Source organism: Erythrolamprus reginae, chromosome 1, assembly GCF_031021105.1.
Source record: "Erythrolamprus reginae isolate rEryReg1 chromosome 1, rEryReg1.hap1, whole genome shotgun sequence".
Classification (NCBI taxonomy): Eukaryota; Metazoa; Chordata; class Lepidosauria; order Squamata; family Dipsadidae; genus Erythrolamprus; species Erythrolamprus reginae.
This window is the reverse complement of record NC_091950.1, coordinates 38,664,828-38,685,724: the sequence shown is the minus strand read 5'-3', so window position 1 is coordinate 38,685,724 and position 20,897 is coordinate 38,664,828. Positions and strand designations below refer to the sequence as shown.

Below are 20,897 nucleotides of genomic sequence, written 5' to 3'. Positions count from 1 at the left end.
TGTCGGGTTTGTGCGATACATAACAATATTCAGCATAGGAAAACATGAGCTAGCTTCAATTGCTGTCCACGTAAACAACTCCTTTGAGCAGGTCACTGTTTCTCCATCCATTAACTACAAGGTGGGGGTGAAATTCAACAGGTTCTGGAGAACCAGTAGTAGAAAATTTTGAGTAGTTCAGAGAACCGGAAAATATCACCTCTAGTTATTATTATTATTATTATTATTATTATTATTATTATTTATTAGATTTGCATGCCGCCCCTCTCCGTAGACTCGGCCCCAAAGTGCGGTGGGAATGGAGATTTTGCACTATCCTTCCCTGGCCACACCCACCAAACCATGCACACAGAACCGGTATGGAATAATTTTGAATTTCACCCCTGCTACAAGGAAAGACCGTATGAAAACTGATCACTATTTAGCAGGGGTGGGTCTTGGCTTACCTTGATGCTGGTTCGCTTCCTCATGTGCCGCATGGACACGCATGGGTCGTGCGCTGCTTAGGCATATGGGTGGCCTACTGCCCCAATGGGGGGAATGCAGTGGGGTAGCGAAAATGGAGCTCCACCCCAGAGCACCCAATTTGCACTGAAAGATGTTGAAAGAAAATGCATAAGCCATGCCCACAGTGTGGTAGTAAAAATTTTGGTAGCCCTTCACTGGGCGCACACACTTGCACAGTGCTAAAAGCCAAGCTGCAATGTGCATGCGAAAAACAGTACCACCAAGAGAGCCAGTTCCGGGATGTGTCCAACTGTTTTGTGAGAATTTCCATTTTACTTTGCCCGCATCCGATCACCTCCAAGTAAAAGTTGAAAGAGATGGCTTGTTAAGAGTCCTTTCTTTGAGAGATCATCTTCATCAAGGACTCCCTAACTGAACTTTCTAAATGAACACTTCTTGTATTTTAGAACAGGTTGCTAGCTAATATCTGGACTATCTCCAGCCACAAAGAAATTTGCGGCTGGATTCCTGTCGATTAAGAACATAAGAACATAAGAAGAGCCATGCTGAATCAGGCCAAAGCCCATCGAGTCCAGCATTCTGTGTCACACAGTGGCCCACCAATAGTCCATGGAAATCTTGAGCAGAAAGAGAAGGCAAAACCCTCCCTTTCCCTTGACCCCCAACAAATGGTACTCAAGGGAATCCTGCCTGCCTCAACCAACATAGAGGCGGCACATGGACATCCTTTCAATAACCACCGATGCACTTGGCATCCATGAATATGTCTTATCCTGTCTTGAAGCTATCAAGGCTGACAGCTGTCAAGACCTCTTCTGGAAGTGAATTCCATAAACCAATGACCCTCTAGGTGAAGAAATATTTTCCTTGGTTTGTCCTTGCTTTCTTACCTATGAGCTTTAGGGAGTGCCCCCTCCCCGTCCTAGTGTGTGATAAAGATTTTTTCTCTATCCACCTTTTCTATCCCATGCATGATTTTATACACTTTGATCAAGTCACCCCTTAAACACCGTCTTTCAAGGCTGGAGACCAAGGTATTGCAACCTGGTTTCATAAGGGAGGTGCTCCATTTCCTTGATTAATTGATCTATCGTCAGGCATGGGGGAATTGAAACACCTCCCCGGGGCATGTTCAATTTATACATGGTATGCTTGTGTGTGTGTCTGTTAGTATATGGGGTTCTTTTAAATCTTTAAATATTTTAAAGTTATTTGGATTATTTATGATTTGTTCTATCTTGTTGTGAGCCGCCCCGAGTCTTCGGAGAGGGGCGGCATACAAATCTAAATAATAAAAAAATTAAAAAAATTAAAAAATATTAGATCAGTGATGGCAAACTTTTTTTTTTCCTTGGGTGCCAAAAGAGTGTGTGCGCAGGCTATCGTGCATGCATGAACACCCACACCCATAATTCAATACCTGGGAAGGGTGAAAACAGCTCCTGGAGGTCCTCTTGAGGCTGGAAATGGCCTGTTTCCCAACTTCTGGTAGGCCCAGTAGGCTCGTGTTTTGCCCGCCCCAGGCTTCAAAGGCTTCCCTGGAACCTGAGGAGGGTAAAAACGCCCTCCATCCCTCTGGAGGCTCTCTGTAAGCCAAAAAAAAGGCCTCCTAGAGCCTTTGTGCGAGCCAAAAATCAGCTGCCCAGCACACACATGCATGTTGGAGCTGAGCTAGGGCAGTGGCTCGCATGCCAGCAGATATGGCTCTGCATGCCACCTGTGGCACCCATGCCATAGCTTTGCCATCACTGTATTAGATGGCACAGCTAGGAATACTATTGTTACTTTCCAGCGACCGGTTAAGTCCCAGAGTGGGCCTTCTCCGGGTCCCGTCAACAAAACAATGTTGTTTGGCGGGCCCCAGGGGAAGAGCCTTCTCTGTGGCAGCCCTGGCCCTCTGGAACCAACTCCCCCCGGAGATTAGAATTGCCCCCACCCTCCTCGCCTTTCGTAAGCTCATTAAAACCCACCTCTGCCATCAGGCATGGGGGAACTGAGATATTCTTTCCCCCTAGGCCTTTACAATTTATGCATGGTATGTTTCTTTGTATGTATGTTTGGTTTTACAAATAAGGGTTTTTTAACTGTTTCAGTATTGGATTTACATGCTGTTTTGTACTACTGTTGTTGGCCTCCCCGAGTCTACGGAGAGGGGCGGCATACAAATCCAATAAATAATAATAATAAATAATACTTTAGCGTCATTGTTGTTTGATGTAAATTGTTCAGAATTATTTGAAATAGAGTAGCACACTAGCCATAGCAAAATAAATAAAATTGAAGTTTAACTAAAAAATACTTTTAGTAAGCTCTTATGTTTATTGGCTTATGGACAAATACATCAGCCATTTTGAATGTGCTACTGGAACTTCAACACAAGTATTTGAATTAAAACGGTCTTCACTGAAGTTGGTGCTTTCCAGATAAACAGCATTTGATTTCCCATAATCCCCAGCCAACATAGCCTGCTGGCAGGAGATTGTTAAGAGAAGGCAATCTTTATCTAAAACTGAGTGAACTGAACCAATCATCTCCTGCCCAATAAATATGTTATTTCCCACTGACTTACAGTATCTTTAATCAAACTTCATTGATAAAAAGTTAAGGTAAATCAGCCAACGTTTTTATAGGACATGTGATGTATCTCCAGAGACTGCAAAATGGAGCAATAACTGGCATTACAAAAACTACAATGAGTAATTCGTTGGCAAATGAGGACTACTCTAATTCTTTTCTCTGGGCAGGATTTATTAAAAGCAAAATAGTGTTTAAACTGTATCAATGAAGCAACGGAACAGAATTTCCAAATAAAGTACATTGTCGGGTCAGTGACTACCTGCCTTATAGAGCTATCCACATCCTATTTTAATGGGCTTAAAAGAGAACTAAAACAAATGTAGTTGGAGAATAAATCTAGCAAAAACAAAAACCAAGGAAAAATATAAATGTACATATAAAAAAGATAATCCAAACTTTTTAAAAAACTGGAAATAGTCTTCCAGTGCAATTTGCCAATTTGTGTCTATGCCAAGTGTTTGCTTGACATTCTGAAATCTTTACAATTTGGTTAACTTCCCATTTCCCATTGCTGGACAAATGTTTATAGTGATGTGCAAAATCATTGCTTTTAAAAGCTAACTCTAAAACTTGGCGATATCAAAGCACTATGCTTGGAATCTACATCACAGCTTCAGAAAATGGCAAGCACTTCTCCATTTCTTTCAGTGTCCAAGAAACTATCTGTGCCAATGGCCAATGAAGAGAGCATTTTATCGGTATAAATACCATGCTCAGTTAAAGAAAGATCTACATATTTATAAATCAGACAGCACTCAAATGGGTTTGCTATAATTTAAAAGCTACAGGAGGACGTCTATAATGTAAAATGTCAAGACTAGTCTTCTCTGTTTAAGGTGAACGGGGTAGGCTTTTGGAAGACATCAAACAATCTCCTTGGGGCCAATCCAAGTGAGATTAAACAGTGCACTCTAACTGGAATACAGTACAATTTTTATCTTTGCCTTGAAAATCCCATTCTTGCCCTTATGCATAAAACCTGTGCTTTTATTTGATTCACTCTTGCTTCTGTCTCTACAACTGTTTGGTTTATTGCACTTCAGTAAAAAGGTAATCCAGATATATATTTTTCTGTTCCACAACAGTGTGAGTATGAACCCACTGCACAATGGCAAAGGAATCTCATTTAGAATTAGCAAAAACTTCTAAAATGGCTTTCCTTGGGAATTTTTTCTATGTAGAACAGTAATTATGCATCCATACCATTTCGGTTGATTGTTTTGCCATTTTGTTACAGAACAAAGGAACATTTTCACCTAAACGTTCAAGCTCAGGGGAAGAGGGTGTTGGATATATTTTAAAGCAATTGTTTTATCTCAAAACTTTGTACACAGTAGTGAAAGTTTACCCAGATTTTTAAAAATGCATACCACGTATACTTGCATATAAGCCCATCCGCAGATAAGCCAACTCTCAAAAATGTTAATGAAAAATACCATGAAAAATGCACCACCCGCAGATAAGCCAACCCACATTTTTCATGGTATTTCGGTTATAAGTTTGAGACTCTGCTTAGCTGCAGCTGGAGTTATACGCAAGCATATAGGGGATACAGGCATACTTTAAAAGACTAGAGGGAAAATTTACAGTACTGTATATACTGGTCGATAAGCCTATCCACGGTAAACTACATTCCACATTTGGGGTCTATATTTGGGCACCTAACAAACTCAGGTTATTTGTGAGTATGTGCAGTCATTAATTTCATGGAGGAAACATTGTTGACCCAGGTATAAATAGTCGATTATACACATTACATGATATTCTGAAAATTAAATTAGATGCTACACTGATGTGAAATGAATTCTGGGTGAAAGATCCTATTTCTTGTTTCTCACAAAAATAACTATGCCAACCTCCAAACTTCTTAGAACTGAAGCAATGGAATTAACCATACAGGTGTTGTGTTGTGCTGTGTTCTATTCTATTGTATTCTTTCCCATTCACCATCCATTTTAAGAGGCAAGATACAAAAAAATAAATATAATTTCTGCAGCGTTTCCCCGTTTTGGTTTTATACTATGCCATGAAGTCATTTTCTTTTAACATCTTCATAGTACATCTGTGCTGTGACAATTTCCAACAACTTCTAAAAGTTGTGATATGATATGACTGTTGTGGTTCTGCCCTATCAGCAAAAGAACAACTTTGACTATTGTCACCCACTTGAAGACATGTTCAATATTCTGTAGGTTGTTGGTTTTTTTAGAAGCATACACAAGCATTAAGGAAAAAGAGCAGCCAGACCTGGACAATTGGATAAGACAGGCCAATTGACCGATGTTGAAAAATAAAAGTATTTCTTTCCATCCAGAACACAAATTAGAAAGCTCAAGTATACTTTCCGACAAACATGGGGTTGGTTTTTTTTTCATGAATGGAAAATAGAAAATGGTCTAGGAGGAACCTGATAAGATTATTTATTCCAGAAGCAAGATGAAAACAGAACAGTGGTAAAGATCAATTTAGTTATGACAGTTTGTTCGTCCAAGCAACCTCCACGCTCAATTTTCATTCAAAAGCCACTCTTCTTACGGTGCTGATAAAACCAAGTCCTTGTAAACGCTTGGTTTCCTTCTTCTGCATGCTCAGCTGAAGTGGCGACCAAGACGAGCAGATCTGTAGTCAAAGCGGAGCTGTACAAAGGAATGGAGAATATTCTTCTCTAGAATAGCCAGCTGCTCTCCGGAGCAGACCTGCTTCAAGTTATCAGGGGCTACAACCAGGAGGTTGCAAAGGGAATGTAGCGTGTCAAAAAGCTGCAATACCAACGCAACCTGTGACAATCAGGAAAAGCAAAGCAAAATTTAGTATAAACACCAACGGGGGATTTTTCAGAAAGTCAGCTTGGACTTTATTAACAATTATTTACGTATTTCTTAATGCAATACTTTTTGTCATCCTGTTCAGGGAGACAACGAATCTGAGAGGTGGGTCAATAAACTGTGCTCATTTTATAAATATAAGACTGCAGCATACCTATGCCAGCCAGTTTAGTACACATGAGCCACATCTCAGATTGAATAATTGCCAATGCTCACCTTGAACTCTTTGGCACACTTTCTGTATTCAGCCACATCACAGATTGCCAACATGCCACCCATGCAGCTGTAGGAATATTGCTGTAGATGCTCATAAATAAGGCGATGGAAACGAACACCAAACTCCATCAGAACACTGTCCACATTCTTGCCATCCATAGAATTCCTGATCTTTTCCAGTTGCTTTCTAACATAGGCACAGACTTTGACACAGGCCTGTCACATAAACAAGGATGTCAAGGAGAAAAGATTAAGAGCCATGGTGGTGCAGTGGTTAGAGTTACTCCCTGCAATTTGCATACCAAGCAAATAGATCGAAAGATGATGATGTTAATATGGCTCTGCATTACATCCTACAACATCTTGAATCTCCAAAGACCTATGCTAGGGTCCTTTTTGTAGGCTTTAGTTCAGCATTCAACACGTTCTTTTAACTAAATTAAATCAGCTAGCAGCACCTGAACACATTTGTAAGTGGATTTATTATTTATTTATTTATTTATTTATTGGATTTTTATGCCGCCCCTCTCCGGAGACTCGGAGCAGCTAACAGCAACAATAAAACAGTGTACAATAGTAATCTAATACTAAAAACGATTAAAAACCCATTAATATAAAAACCAGACATACATACATACATACATACATACCATGCATAGAATTGTAAAGGCCTAGGGGGGAAGAGGATCTCAATTCCCCCATGCCTGACGGCAGAGGTGGGTTTTAAGTATTTATTTATTTATTTATTTATTTATTTATTTATTTATTTATTTATTTATTAATTATTTGGATTTGTATGCCGCCCCTCTCCGAAAACTCGGGGCGGCTCACAACAAGTGAAAAGACAATCCAATACATAATCCAATTAATTAAAATATTATAAATTTAAGAAAAACCCCTATACTAACATACACACACACAAGCATACCATATATAAATTCAACGTGCCCAGGGGAAGATGTTTAGTTTCCCCATGCCTGACGGCAAAGGTGGGTTTTGAGGAGTTTACGAAAGGCAAGGAGGGTGGGGGCAATTCTGATCTCCGGGGGGAGTTGGTTCCAGAGAGCCGGGGCCGCCACAGAGAAGGCTCTTCCCCTGGGTCCCGTCAAGCGACATTGTTTAGTTGACAGAACCCAGAGAAGATCCACTCTGTGGGACCTAACTGGTCGCTGGGATTCATGCAGCAGAAGGCGGTCCCTGAGATAATCTGGTCCGGTGCCATGAAGGACTTTATAGGTCATAACCAACACTTTGAATTGTGATCGGAAACTGATCGGCAACCAATGCAGACTGTGGAGTGTTGGTGTAACATGGGCATATTTGGGAATACAAGCTTCCTAACAGACAGGAAGCAGCAGGTGAAGCTAGGCAAAAATCACATCGGATACCTGAACAGTTAGCACAGGGGCTCCCCAAGGCTGTGTACTCTCACCACTTTTCTCTCTGTACACCAATGACTGCATCTCAAACGATCCATCTGTTAAACTACTGAAGTTTGCAGACAATACAACAGTGACTGGTCTCATTCGAGACAATGATGAAAACGCATACAGATGGGAGGTTGAACAACTAGCCTCATTGTGCAACCAGAACAATCTAGAACACTAAACACACTAAAAAATGTAGAACTGGTGATAGACTTTAGGAGAAACCCTCTCATCCTACCTCCTCTCACAATACTAGACAACACAGTATCAACAGTAGAGACCTTCAAATTTCTAGGTTGTATCATATTTCCAGACCTAATGGTCACCTAACATCAAAAATGTCATCAAAAAAGCACAACAAAGAATGTTCTTTCTGTGCCAACTCAGGAAGCCCAAACTGCCCAAGGAGCAGCTGATACAGTTCTATAGAGGAATCATTGAGTCTGTCATCTGCACCTCTTTAACTGTATGGTTTGGCTCTGCAACCCAACAAGACCGACACAGACTTCAGAGGATAATCAGAACTGCAGAAAAAACAATTGCTGCCAACCTGCCTTCCATTGAGGACCTGTATATTGCACAAGTCAAAAAGAGGGCAGTGAAAATATTTACTAACCCCTCGTATCCTGGACATAAACTGTTTCAACTCCTACCCTCAAAATGTCGCTACAGAGCACTGCACACCAAGACAACTAGAAACAAGAATATTTTTTCCCGAACGCCATCACTCTGCTACAAAAATAATTCCCTCAGTACTGTCAAATTATTTACTAAGTCTGCCCTACTATTATTACTAGTTTTTTCTCATCATTCCTATCACCTATTTCCTCCCACTTATGACTGTATGACTGTAACTTGTTGCTTGTATCCTTAAGATTTTTATTAATATTGATTGTTTTCTCATTGCTTATTTGACCCCTATGGCAATCATTAAGTGTTGTACCTCATGATTCTTGACAAATGTATCTTTTTCTATTATGTACACTGAGAGCATATGCACCAAAGACAAATTCCTTGTGTGTGCAATCACACTTGGCCAATAAAGAATTCTATTCTATTCTATTCTATTCTATTCTATTCTAATTCTATTGTGCAGTATTGCAGGATACTTCTGTTGATCACTGGCTGCCAGCAGTTTGGCAGGTTGAAATTCACCAGGCTCAAATCCTCCCGAGGTCGGTAAAATGATGGTCCAGATTGTTGGGGGACAATATGTCGACTCTGTAAACAGCTTAGAGTGAACCATTTCCTTGCAACTAAGCAGGAAAAATACTAACAAAAACTAGATTTTGGATCTGATGACAGCAACACAGAATTCAAACTTTGTCATTTATGCTCTAGGAAAAGGGATGTGAATATTTTTACTCTGACTTTCTGCATATGCTCTATTATAGATGAAATGTAGAATGCATTGTTCTATGGAATGGAAAGATTGCTAGTGGCAGATAAGTGCTAAATCATAATGGCAAATAATGTGACTCGATATATAGAGGATATAGACTAATATATAATCTAATATATTTAAAGGAATACAATTGGTCTAAGAAATATTTCTATATTAACACTGGACATATTGCATGAGGGAATGCTGTTCTCCCGAGCTTAAATCACACACACACAAAAACAACTGCATCCAAATTCCTAGATAAATGGAAGAAAATTTTACTATTAAGCAAGGCAATACAATGTAACCCAGGCACGGTTAACTGTAGGAAAGAGTATCAGCAGCAACCCAATTACTTGCTGTGCCACTTGTCACTTACTAAGCTATATTTAGTTACTCACATTAGTGTACTGAATCAGAACATTGTTCTCATCTTCTGGTTTGAAATCAGTCTTCTTTTGTTCAGCTGCTAAGACGTGCTTCATCTGTCCAATCATGCAATTTAGTGTCCTTCAAAATCAAAATACTAGGTTGTATGTTTTACAAAGAGCATTTTAAAATTTACAAAGTTCCAATGTGACCTTCGTAAGTTGCAATGAAATGCATGTTTTCTATTTTCATAAAACTGCAGAAATGAAGCAGTACTAGACTGCCAAATTATTATTTTCATTATTTAATATTTAATATAATGGTGATGAATTCTTAAAAATATAATATTTAATCCTGTGTTTAATACAATAATGGACAAAACGTAAGATAAACTAAAATATGAAATCTTCACTTGCCTATCTATGCCCATATCCAATTTAACTTCCATTTGTTCTGTGATATCCTTTTTCTTCTGAAGACATTCAGAAAGCTTTGGAGAAGAACTGTGATAAATTAAAGAATGGTCAGTTAATATCAACCATCTTTTATAATGCATACATCAACTGCAGAGCAATCCGACTGATGTGAAAGGAATACTTGGGAATACAAACGAATACAAGATGCCGACAAATACAGAAAAGTATTACATATTTTCAGAATCTAAGAGGAATCCTGCTAGATTAAGGATGTCAAACTCATAATTTCACATTGTCATCTTGTGACATCTTGTGACTTTCCCCACCCTCTTTGCTAAAACAGGGACGGGCATGGCCAGTATGTGATACATCTGGCCTGCAGGCCGCAAGTTTGACATCCCTGTGCTAGATCGCATCAGAGACCTTCTTAGGTCAAACTAGCCAACTTTAGCAAAGTGCACAAGTATGTCCATGGTTAAACCAGCACTAGCTTTATTACTTATTTTAAAAAATCTAAACACTGATATGAAGTGAAGAGAGGCAGGCTTTCAAAAGGAAGGCCATTCTATTGAAAGGGAAGCATGATAATACAGAATGACTAAACTGAGGCTATTTAAACAAAGTCTCTGCACTTTTAATATGGCTTTATTCAGGAAAATTTTGAGAAAATGAATATTTATGAGTCAGAAACCAAATTTTGGCTTTTGGCATGAAGATACACTAAATGACCTACCTCACCAATGGCATCAGATGGTCATTGAACTGCTTATCAAAAAGATGAAAAATGGTATTAGCCTGATGTACAATATCCAGGAAATAAAGATTTGCATTCTTGGCATCTGGAGATGGAATACCTAAAAATGAAATGAAATGTCAACACGTTAAAATTTCACTGGGACTAAGAAAAAAAAATCCAATTAACAATCTATCAGGAATCATGAGTAATAATTACACAACTAGTCTTAGGACAAATTTATCAAGCATGTTAAGAATGATTATTTGTTTTACAAAGGTTATCTGTAAGAGCTGCACATGCTTTGAAAATGATTTCAGAAAAGGGCACTTTCATGTAAGCCCATTGTGATTGTTTTCGACAATTGATTCTCTCAAGTTAATGCAACTCTTAAAGCAGCCACATCTTTTTTTCAGAATCATATGGAAACCTAAAGAAAGGGAGGTTCAATGAGGTACAGAAGTTCTGAGGTATATCTTCTGAATCATTTTAAAGCTTTCTAACTATGCTTTAGATCAGTGTTTCCCAACCAGTGTGCCGCGGCACACTAGTGTGCCGCAGGACATGGTCAGGTGTGCCGCGAGCCCGGCCCGGCTGGAGCTTCCCTGGTGGTGATGGCAAGTGAGCTTTTGGGGCCTGGTGGGAGGGCGCCGGCCACTGTGTGCCCACACAGCCATTAGGAACCCCCTCCCCCGGCAGAAATTTTTGAAGTGGCGCAAAGCCACGCAGTCCTGAATCGCTCCCTTCTCTGGCCAGCAAAGTCGGCTGCCCAGGAAAGCGTCACATTTGAAAAGCGTGCGTTTAAAAAGTGCGCCGCTTTCCCAGGCAGCCGGCTTGCTGGCCGGAGAAGCGAGCGATCCGGGACTGCCTGGCTTTGCGCCGTGATGACAACAACGGCGCCATGGTGGCCTTCAAGCACCGCCCTTCATGGCGCCCAACCACCCGATCCTCAGGTAGATGTCTGGCGCGCTACCGGGAGGCGGAGGCGGCGCGTGGCCAGGCGCTGAGCTCCATGGACACCTGGGAGGGCGAAGGGGTGAATGTGGCTGCTGCCTCTTAGGCGGAGGCGAAGGCGATGGCGGAGTCTGCGCTGGGGCCATGCAGGGACGCTGATCCAGGGGGCCACGGACCGGCAAGCCGCCCTCCACTCTCTCTCTGTTCTCCCTCTCTCTTTCTCTCTCTGTTGCCGGCATGGTGCATGAGAGAGAAAGAGAGAGAGAAAAAGGAGGAGAGAGAGAAGGAAAGCAAGAGAGAGAGAGAGAAAGCAAGGGAGAGAGAGAGAGAGAAAGAGTGTGTGTGTGAGATAGAGGCAGAGAGAGAGAAAGAAAGAGAAAGAAAGCAAGAGAGAGAGAGAGAAAAAGAGAGAAAGAGAGAAGGAAAGTAAGAGAGAGAAAGCAAGAGAGAGAGAGAGAGAGAAAGCAAGAAAGAGAGGGAGAGAGAAAGAAAGAGAAAGAAAAAAAGCAAGAAAGAGAGAAAAAGAGAAGGAATGTAAGAGAGAAAGAGAAAGAAAGCGAGAGAGAGAGAAAGCAAGGGAGAGATAAAGAAAGCAAGAAATAGAGAAAGGGAGAAAGAGAGAGAGAGATAGAGAAAGAAAGCAAGAGAGAAAGAGAGAAGGAAAGCAAGAGAGAAAGAAAAAGAGAGAAAGCAAGAAAGCAAGGAAGAGAGAAAGAGAGAGAAAGAAAGAGAGAAAGAAAGCAAGAGAGAGAGAGAGAAAGCAAAAGAGAAAGAGAAGGAAAGCAAGAGAGAGAGAGAAAGCAAGAATGAGAAAGAGAATAAAAGAGAGATAATAATAATAATAATAATAATAATTTATTAGATTTGTATGCCGCCCCTCTCCGAAGACTCGGGGCGGCTCACAACAAGCGATAAAACAATATTGTACAGGCACAAATCTAATATTAAGAAAAAACTAAAAAAAGCAAGAGAGACAGAGAAAGAGAGAGAGAGAAAGCAAGAAAGAGAGAAAGAGGAAAGGAGGGAGAAAGAGCAAAAAAGAGAGGAAGGAAGAAAAAAAGAAAGAAGGATGGAGAGAGAAGGGGAAAGAAAGAGGGAGAGAGAGAGAAATAGGGCGAAAGGAAGGAAAAGAGGGGGGTTTTGTCCCAACTTTTTTTAGCGCCCCCCCCACCCACCCCGCTCACCGTTCCCCAGGATTTTGTAAATGTGAATAATGTGCCACGGCTCAAAAAAGGTTGGGAAACACTGCTTTAGATGAATATTTTAAAGCAGTCACAAGCCTAATATTTAAACATGTTGTCTATTTAGGATCAATAAAAGGTAGAAATAAAATGTATTATGGAATTAAATGTTCCTTTAAAAGCTTTTAAAATGTATTGTTGCTATTGATTATAAATTTACTTCAACCAATCATCATGCTTATCAGCTAATTTATCCTGCAATATAAAACAGAAGTAGACTTACCAGCCAGCCCAGTTTCCACAGCGTAATCAATATGCTCAATACACAAGAAATCCACAAGCAAAGAGAAAATCCTGAAAGCATTCTTTGGCAAATCAGAAGGGTCCGAAAGCTTTAAAAATGAAAAACATCAACTTCATCCTCTTTCTAGCAAGAAATCATTATGCAAGCATATTTATATGACTACTTTATTTAAACAGCTGAATTACAGTTAACCAATAAAAGTATATTGTTTACTTGAGTATTCTAATATATAATAACTAGAAAGCTCTATATTCTCACCCTATGACACCTTTCAAAAGCTTGCTTGGTTTCTTGTAATAAATTAACCACAACATCCTGGGATAAGAAAGTTTCACCATGGGTATCAATGCTTGGGCCTAAAGACAGGTTGGTTCGCTGTCGTATTCTCTCTTTTAGGTCTTGAATGCTAAAAAAAATAAATGCCCCAGATAAGATTATTAACGAAGTTTGATTTTTTTTCAGATTAATTTTTACAAGTATTATCAACTACTTATGTACATATTAAACATAACAAACAAATACCTTTCTACAGGGGACGGAAAGGCTTCTTTTTTAATAAATGACATTATTTGACATATATCTCCTTTTAAAAACAGCCATTTTTTTCTATGATGAATCAAAATCCACAATACTGAACAAGAGCACCCTCTATGGCTAGAGACATACAGTCGTTCAGACGAAAATTCAGGATATTACAGCAGAGGCAGATATTCATGAATAGATCAATGCTAAATAGATCAGTGCAACTTCTTTAAAAAAAAATTATGGGAGCACATACAATGCATTTTCAATCACTAAAGCAGTTGTGGAGCCTTTTTCCAGCCTCACATAGCGGTTTCAGAAGCTGTCCCTGATTATGCAGGTTTGGTAAAAGATACAACTGTAATAGATAGAAAACAGAATGCTTGGTATGCATTCTGTTAAATCACCACCATTTCTATGACAAAAAAGCATCATGAGAATGTGGAAATTCATTTTCTCTGACATATCAATTGCCGAAAAAACCCTGCATCTGCGATGTATATTAAGCAGTTTGTATTTTAAAAGGCTGTATAGCATATAGTAGCTAATTTGCTAATGTATTAAAGTTTCTATTTATTTCCTGTTGCCTCTTCTAAGGATTTTTAGAACAGACAAAACAAAAACCTCCAAAGAGATTACACTGTTAGCCCTGTTGGTTATGACCTATAAAACCCTTCATGGCATCGGACCAGAATATCTCCGGGACCGCCTTCTGCCGCACGAATCCCAGCGACCAGTTAGGTCCCACAGAGTGGGCCTTCTCCAGGTCCCGTCAACTAAACAATGTCGTTTAGCGGGACCCAGGGGAAGAGCCTTCTCTGTGGCGGCCCCAGCCCTCTAGAACCAGCTCCCCCTAGAGATCAGAATTGCCCCCACCCTCCTCGCCTTTCGTAAGCTCCTTAAAACCCACCTCTGTCGTCAGGCATGGGGGAATTGAGATATTCCTTCCCCCTAGGCCTATACAATTTATGCATGGTATGTTTGTGTGTATGTTCGGTTTTTAATAAGGGTTTTTAGTTATTTTAATATTAGATTTGCTATATGCTGCTTTTTATTATTGTTGTTAGCCGCCCCGAGTCTACGGCATACAAATCTAATAAATAATAATAATAATAATAATAATAATAATAATAATAATAATAAATAATTCATTGCAGATTTTCAGGCTAGTTTTGGAGCTCACTTTTTCAAAGATTTTTTTAAAAAAAGATGGAAATAGTTCACTTAATTTTTGTACCAGAGATGTCCATTTCTAAGTTACCTTAAAAGAATCTTTTAGTACTGTAAGACAAAATTATATCAGCAATGAAACCTTTACAAGGTTTGATAGGGTATCTATCAAAATATGACAAACAACAGAAGAATCTCTAACCAAACTATGCCAAGAAATCTAGAAAATTACAGGGCCAATAGTCTGGAAGAGGTCAGTCTTTATAATTATACGAAAGAAGATCTATTACCCTTAATTTATATGCTAGGAAAATAATGCCTAAGTTCATCCAACACAGATTACAGTCCTACATGGAAAAGGAAATGCCTGATGGCACTAGCTTGATGGCACATAATCTATCAGTAACTGTCATTTACAATTAAACTATTGTTAACATAGGCATTACGCACACACTTTCAACAAGGTATACATACTTAAAGAAGTTTATACATACTGCAAATTTTACAAGTATGTAAGACAACAATAATAAGATTAAAAAGTGGTACTTACCCTCCACCTCCAATAGCTCTCTTCTGGTGGTTTTTGGAATCATAATAGCGCTGCAGAATCATGGAGCTCCTGCTTCTCAAATAACCAATTTCCACTTCAATGTAATTCTCCAAGTAAGAAACAAAGATGGATTTGATAAGCTTAGACAGGAAAGTCTGCTTATCAGTGCCCAAGTTAAACTCCATCAATTTGCTTGAAAGATTAGTAGTCCTTTATGTTAAGGCCAGGAGCAAGAGAAGAAAACAATGCAGTTGCAGGAGGTAAAATACAGGTATAACATCTATAAACGTTCAACTCTTAGGGGGCACAGTAAGGAGTCAGAATGCACCTAGCCCTATTATGGAAGTAGGCAGACCTCAAGCCTATTTTATCTAGAACCCCAAAATTCAACAGCTGGAGCTTAGAGAAAAGACAAACACTTAAAATTAAAGAATTCTCAGCCCAGGAATTTGTTTTATGAGAAATTAGCACAGCTCAGTGTCCTTTCACACAAAAACACTTCTATACTATGAAGTAATTGAGGGTGGGAGCGGGGTGTCATTTTGTTACAACTATTGTTAAAGCAACTGGAAGTCAGAAATCCTTGTTGATCTACTGGAAATCACCCAGAGATCTACCAGTAAGCACACACGGACCTTAACAGTTAACTGAATTAGAGATTACTAGAAAATCTCCTAGTAAGAACAAGAGATCTTTAACCAATCTTTTTTACATTCCCTTACAGAATGCCAAAACCAATTCTTCCCAACTGACTCGTATTTGTCTCCCATAAGAATAGCCCATGCTATTCAAGCAGTTTCCCCACACTCTGGATTAACACAAAGGTTAGCACTTTATTAGCAGGCAGGCACTAAATTTTATGTCAGAAATGAGAGTAAAAACAGGTTTTACACATAATGTTAAGCCATAATGTACCTTGTTTTTAGCTTCATACAACTTCAAACCCATACAAATCACTCTTTACTTTTTGGAAACAAACCATAATTTGAATATGCTTACTGTTGATTTATGAATTTGGGTTTGCTTTAATGTCTTTTTCTGATGTCCGAATCCAGAATCTATTACTATTACTATTGGGTCCGAAAAAATATATTAAGATATGAAACCAGAAATTGGCTGAAAAACCATGATTCATTTGCTTAATGTGTAAAAATAATTCCATAATGAAATTCTGCCTTAGTATTACACAAAAATACAGCCAGTGCAATCATTTTTACTCTAGTTTCCCTATGTTATTATATAAATTAATACAAAAGAAAATAAATATTTAGCATGAATAAAAATGACAGTTCCAAAAAAGAAGACAGAATAACAAATCAAATGAGAAGACCCATCCTGGGCCTCTTAGAGCTTTATTTTTTAAGCTATTTAAAACAGAACCAACCTTGTATACAGGTCATAAAGACTCTGAAGATATTGCTCTGCATCCGATTTCTTATGTTCTTCTAACTGGTCTTTTATATAGCCCTGTGAAAGTAAAGGCCAGTGTTGTAGTATTTCTTTCCTTCCCATTAAGAATATAAGTGCCTAATATATTTTCAATTCAGTTTAATTCAGTTATGAAATTTCCATCACAATCAGTGGAAACATTACACTTCACCCATTCGCAGTGCATTTCTGCATTGTTTGAATTTTGTCTTTTCACTGTAACCTAACCATTGTTATCCAATTTGTTCCAAAGCCAGGGTAGGAGAGGAGGACAGTAAAAAAAGAAAACAAATATAGACATGCAGATACCCTTTGCATTATTTTCCCCATATGGATTTCACAGATAAAACAAATCATTTTCATTCATTATGAAATAAATACCAATGCTCTGACATGCTGCTATTCAATTTTAAGTAAAAGAATGTAGAGCATTATCAGAAGCATTAGGCTTCAGTCTTCTTACGCATTTTTTCCCTTTCCCTGTGCTTATGGATATACAGGTGAAACTCAACAAATTAGAGGATCGTACAAAAGTTCATTTATTTCAGTAATGCAATTTAAAAGTGAAATATAATATATGAGAGAGACTCATTACATGCAAGGCAAGATAGTTCAAGCTGTGATTTTTGATAATTGTGATGATTATGGGGCACAAATCTACCATCTTCACACTGGACTTCAAGCATCTTGCTGTGTGTGCCTCTCCATTCTTCCTCCATAGTCTAGGTCTTTGGTTTCCAAATGAGATGCAAAGTTTCCACAGGCTGTGTTGATTTGGGGAGCCATGTCATCTCCTGGTGTTGGTCCACTGTGCTTCATTAAGTCCAGGCTCAGGGCAGCCGTCTATCAGGATATTTTGGAGCATTTCATGCTTCCTTCCGCAGCCGAGCTTTATGAGGATGCTGACTTCGATTGTCCAGCAGGACTTGGCACTTACCCTTGGCACCATATAGAGCCGGGGTGGCACAGCAAGTAGAGGGCTATACTGCAGGCCGCTGAAGCTGACTGTAGATCTGTAGGTCAGCAGTTCAAATCTCATCACCGGCTCAAGGTTGACTCAGCCTTCCATCCTTCCGAAGTGGGTAAAATGAGGACCCGGATTGTGGGGGCAATATGCTGGCTCTGTTAAAAAGTGCTATTGCTAACATGTTGTAAGCCGCCCTGAGTCTAAGGAGAAGGGCAGCATAAAAAAATCAAATAAATAAATACCCACACTGCCAAAAGCACCAAAGCCTATTTCAATGACCATTGGATTACTGTGCTTGATTGGCCATCAAACTTGCCTAACCTGAACTCCATAGAGAATCTATGGGGCATTGCCAAGAGAAAGATGAGAGACATGAGACCAAACAATGCAGAAGAGCTGAAGGCCGCTATTAAAGCATCCTGACCTTCCATAACACCTCAGCAGTGCCACAGGCTGATAGCCTCCATGCCACGCCACATTGAAGCAGTAATTGCTGCAAAAGGGACTCAAACCATGAGTACATATGCAGGCTTATACTTTTCAGAGGTCTGACATTGTTCTATGTATAATCCCTGTTTATTGATTGCATGTAATAGTCTAATTTTCTGAGATGGTGGATTTGGCGTTTTCATGAGCTGTACCCCATAATCATCACAATAATGACAAATCATGTCTTGAACTATCTTGCCTTGCATGTAATGAGTCTCTTTCATACATTAAGTTTTACCTTTTAAGTTGCATTACTGAAATAAATGAACTTTTGCATGATATTCTAATTTTTTGAATTTCACCTGTAGCTGAATAGAAAACCCAATAGTGTTCCCTCGATTTTCACGGGTTCGAACTTCGCGGAAAGTCTATACCACGGTTTTTCAAAAATATTAATTAAAAAATACTTTGCGGGTTTTCCCCCTATACCACGGTTTTTCCCACCCAATGACGTCATATGTCATCGCCAAACTTTCGTCTGCCTTTAATAAATATATTTTTTAAATAAACTTTAATAAATAAACATGGTGAGTAATAATCTGAATGGTTGCTAAGGGAATGGGAAATTGCAATTTAGGGGTTTAAAGTGTTAAGAGAAGGCTTGTGATACTGTTCATAGCCAAAAATAGTGTATTTACTTCCACATCTCTACTTTGCGGAAATTCAACTTTCGCGGGCAGTCTTGGAACGCATCCCCCCCGAAAAGCGAGGGAACACTGTACAGTGATCCACCGATCATTGCGAGGGTTCCGTTCCAGGACCCCCGCAATGAGCGGGTTTTCGCGAAGTAGCGCTGCGGAAGTAAAAACACCATCTGCGCATGTGCAGATGGTGTTTTTACTTCCGCCGCAGCAGCGAGGAGCCGAAGATTGGGGTTTCCCCGCCGCCAACGCAAACTCCTTGCTGCTGCCGCGCCCGCCGCTCGCCCGCCCTGAAAGGGAAAGCCCCCCCAGGCCGGCTCCGATCGTTTTAAAACAGGTGCGCCGCTTCTCCGCTGACTCCTAAAGCGGGGAAGTTTGCCAGGAGTCAGCGGAGAAGCGGCGCGCCTGTTTTAAAACGATCGGAGCCGGCCTGGGGGGGCTTTCCAGCAACCCCCGAGCCCCCAATCCGGGCTCGGGGGTTGCTGGAAAGCCCCCCCAGGCCGGCTCCGATCGTTTTAAAACAGGCGCGCCGCTTCTCCGCTGACTCCTGGCGAACTTCCCCGCTTTAGGAGTCAGCGGAGAAGCGGCACACCTGTTTTAAAACGATCGGAGCCGGCCTGGGGGGGCTTTCCAGCAACCCCCGAGCCCGGGTTGGGGGCTCGGGGGTTGCTGGAAAGCCCCCCCAGGCCGGCTCCGATCGTTTTAAAACAGGCGCGCGGCTTCTCCGCTGACTCCTGGCAAACTTCCCGGCCGAAGGGCGAAGGGCGGGCGAGCGGCGAAGGGCGGGCGAAGGGCGGGCGAGCGGCGGGTGGCCGGGCGAACGGCGGGCGAGCGGGTGCTGTGGGGGGCTTCGCCCTCCCGCCAGCAAGAGGGGGAAGACCCAGGGAAGCCGCCCAGCAGCTGATCTGCCCGGCGCCATCTACGCATGCATGCCCATAGAAAAAAAGGGCACGCATGCGCAGATGGTGTTTTGACTTCCGGGTTGAAAAATCGCAAATTAGCCTGTTCGCAGTGGTCGGGGACGCAATAACCGGGGGATCACTGTAATCCAATTCCTCTACTTAATAGGAATCCATCCTAGGAAATAAAACTAGGGGCAAGCAACAATCAAAAGAAACATCTCGAGATCCCTAGATAGTTGTCTGAAGTAACATTCAGTTTTAAATACAAAACATTCCAGAGTGTTCTCCTAATCATGCATTTAAAAATCTTCTCTGCCATAAGAAACTGTTCATGTACAACTGGGAACCACAGATTGGATGAACCATTCGAGACAGGAAAATGTAACAAAAGCTTGAATCAAGAGAAAACATGCATGTGCAAAAGACCAGACATGTACAGCATTCTTCAATGGGATGTTTTCCAGGCATTTGGGCTTCAACTCCCATTATTCCTAATCGTCATGTCTATTATCAGACAATGTCCATGTCAAATGGAGAGAAAGGTTTGGGAAAGACTGGCATAGGCCAGCAATCATACAGAATACATTCTTGTCATTTGGTACTGGTAAAGTTATGATTATAAAAGAGTTAACATTATATTGAAAAATAGCTTTAAAAAAGAAGGAACACATGTAAGTTACCTGAAGTCTAATTTCAAAGATATTCTGAATAAGTTTGGCCATTACAGTTTCTGGACTACTAAATATATCTCCAACTTGTTTATTCACATTCTGGCACAGAATGGCTGTATCTTCAAAAATATCGTTTCTCAAATAGGCACCCTGAATCACAGAAAAATTAGAAGAGTTTCTACATTAAGATATTTATACTTATTGTATAGGCTCTCAACCTTTTTCTTTACCACACCCCCCCTCTTATATACTTTTTGTGGCCACGGACCCCCCAAGACTTACTCAAGATTTAAATCGTAAAATTTCTTCAAGCATTCAGACTCTCATGGACCATAGGTTGAGAGCTACTAGTATGGGTATTTCATATAAGTATATACACAACATGATATTGAACCCAAACCCTTACCTCTTGGCACTGTTTTATATACACATCAACACAGTGGGAATAGCCCTATGGGGTAGAGAAAAAGATTCTGCAATGTAGTTAAATATTCAAGCTAGTTATTGTTTGACATTAATCTAAAAAAAACCCCACAAGATAATATCTACTTTTCTAGCTTCTTCTTTTTTGTCTCTTGGATGACAACAGAGTCAACTAAAATAACAGTTGTTAGTCATCAATTGAAGTCATTTATTGCTCATTCATGTTACTGTATTTAATTTTCCCAATTCAGTAGCCTCTCAGAGCCATTGTCTCCTGAGT

The 20,897-nt window shown here is 40.2% G+C and overlaps 1 protein-coding gene across 2 annotated transcripts in view; it reads right to left on the bottom strand.

The window, feature by feature from the left end:
• Window positions 1-5,442: 5,442 nt before the first annotated feature.
• Window positions 5,443-20,897, bottom strand: part of EXOC5 (exocyst complex component 5) — a 36,649-nt gene continuing 21,194 nt past the window's right edge. For both annotated transcript variants that reach the window (XM_070749803.1, XM_070749813.1), the window contains 11 exons: window positions 20,601-20,645; window positions 20,204-20,344; window positions 16,481-16,563; window positions 15,097-15,306; window positions 13,113-13,260; window positions 12,834-12,942; window positions 10,416-10,536; window positions 9,683-9,769; window positions 9,299-9,407; window positions 6,087-6,302; window positions 5,443-5,822 (listed from right to left, as the gene is read on the bottom strand). In XM_070749803.1, coding sequence (XP_070605904.1) covers window positions 5,634-5,822; window positions 6,087-6,302; window positions 9,299-9,407; window positions 9,683-9,769; window positions 10,416-10,536; window positions 12,834-12,942; window positions 13,113-13,260; window positions 15,097-15,306; window positions 16,481-16,563; window positions 20,204-20,344; window positions 20,601-20,645 — 1,458 coding nt within the window. In that variant the 3' untranslated portion in view covers window positions 5,443-5,633. The remainder of the gene's footprint in view (window positions 5,823-6,086; window positions 6,303-9,298; window positions 9,408-9,682; window positions 9,770-10,415; window positions 10,537-12,833; window positions 12,943-13,112; window positions 13,261-15,096; window positions 15,307-16,480; window positions 16,564-20,203; window positions 20,345-20,600; window positions 20,646-20,897) is intronic.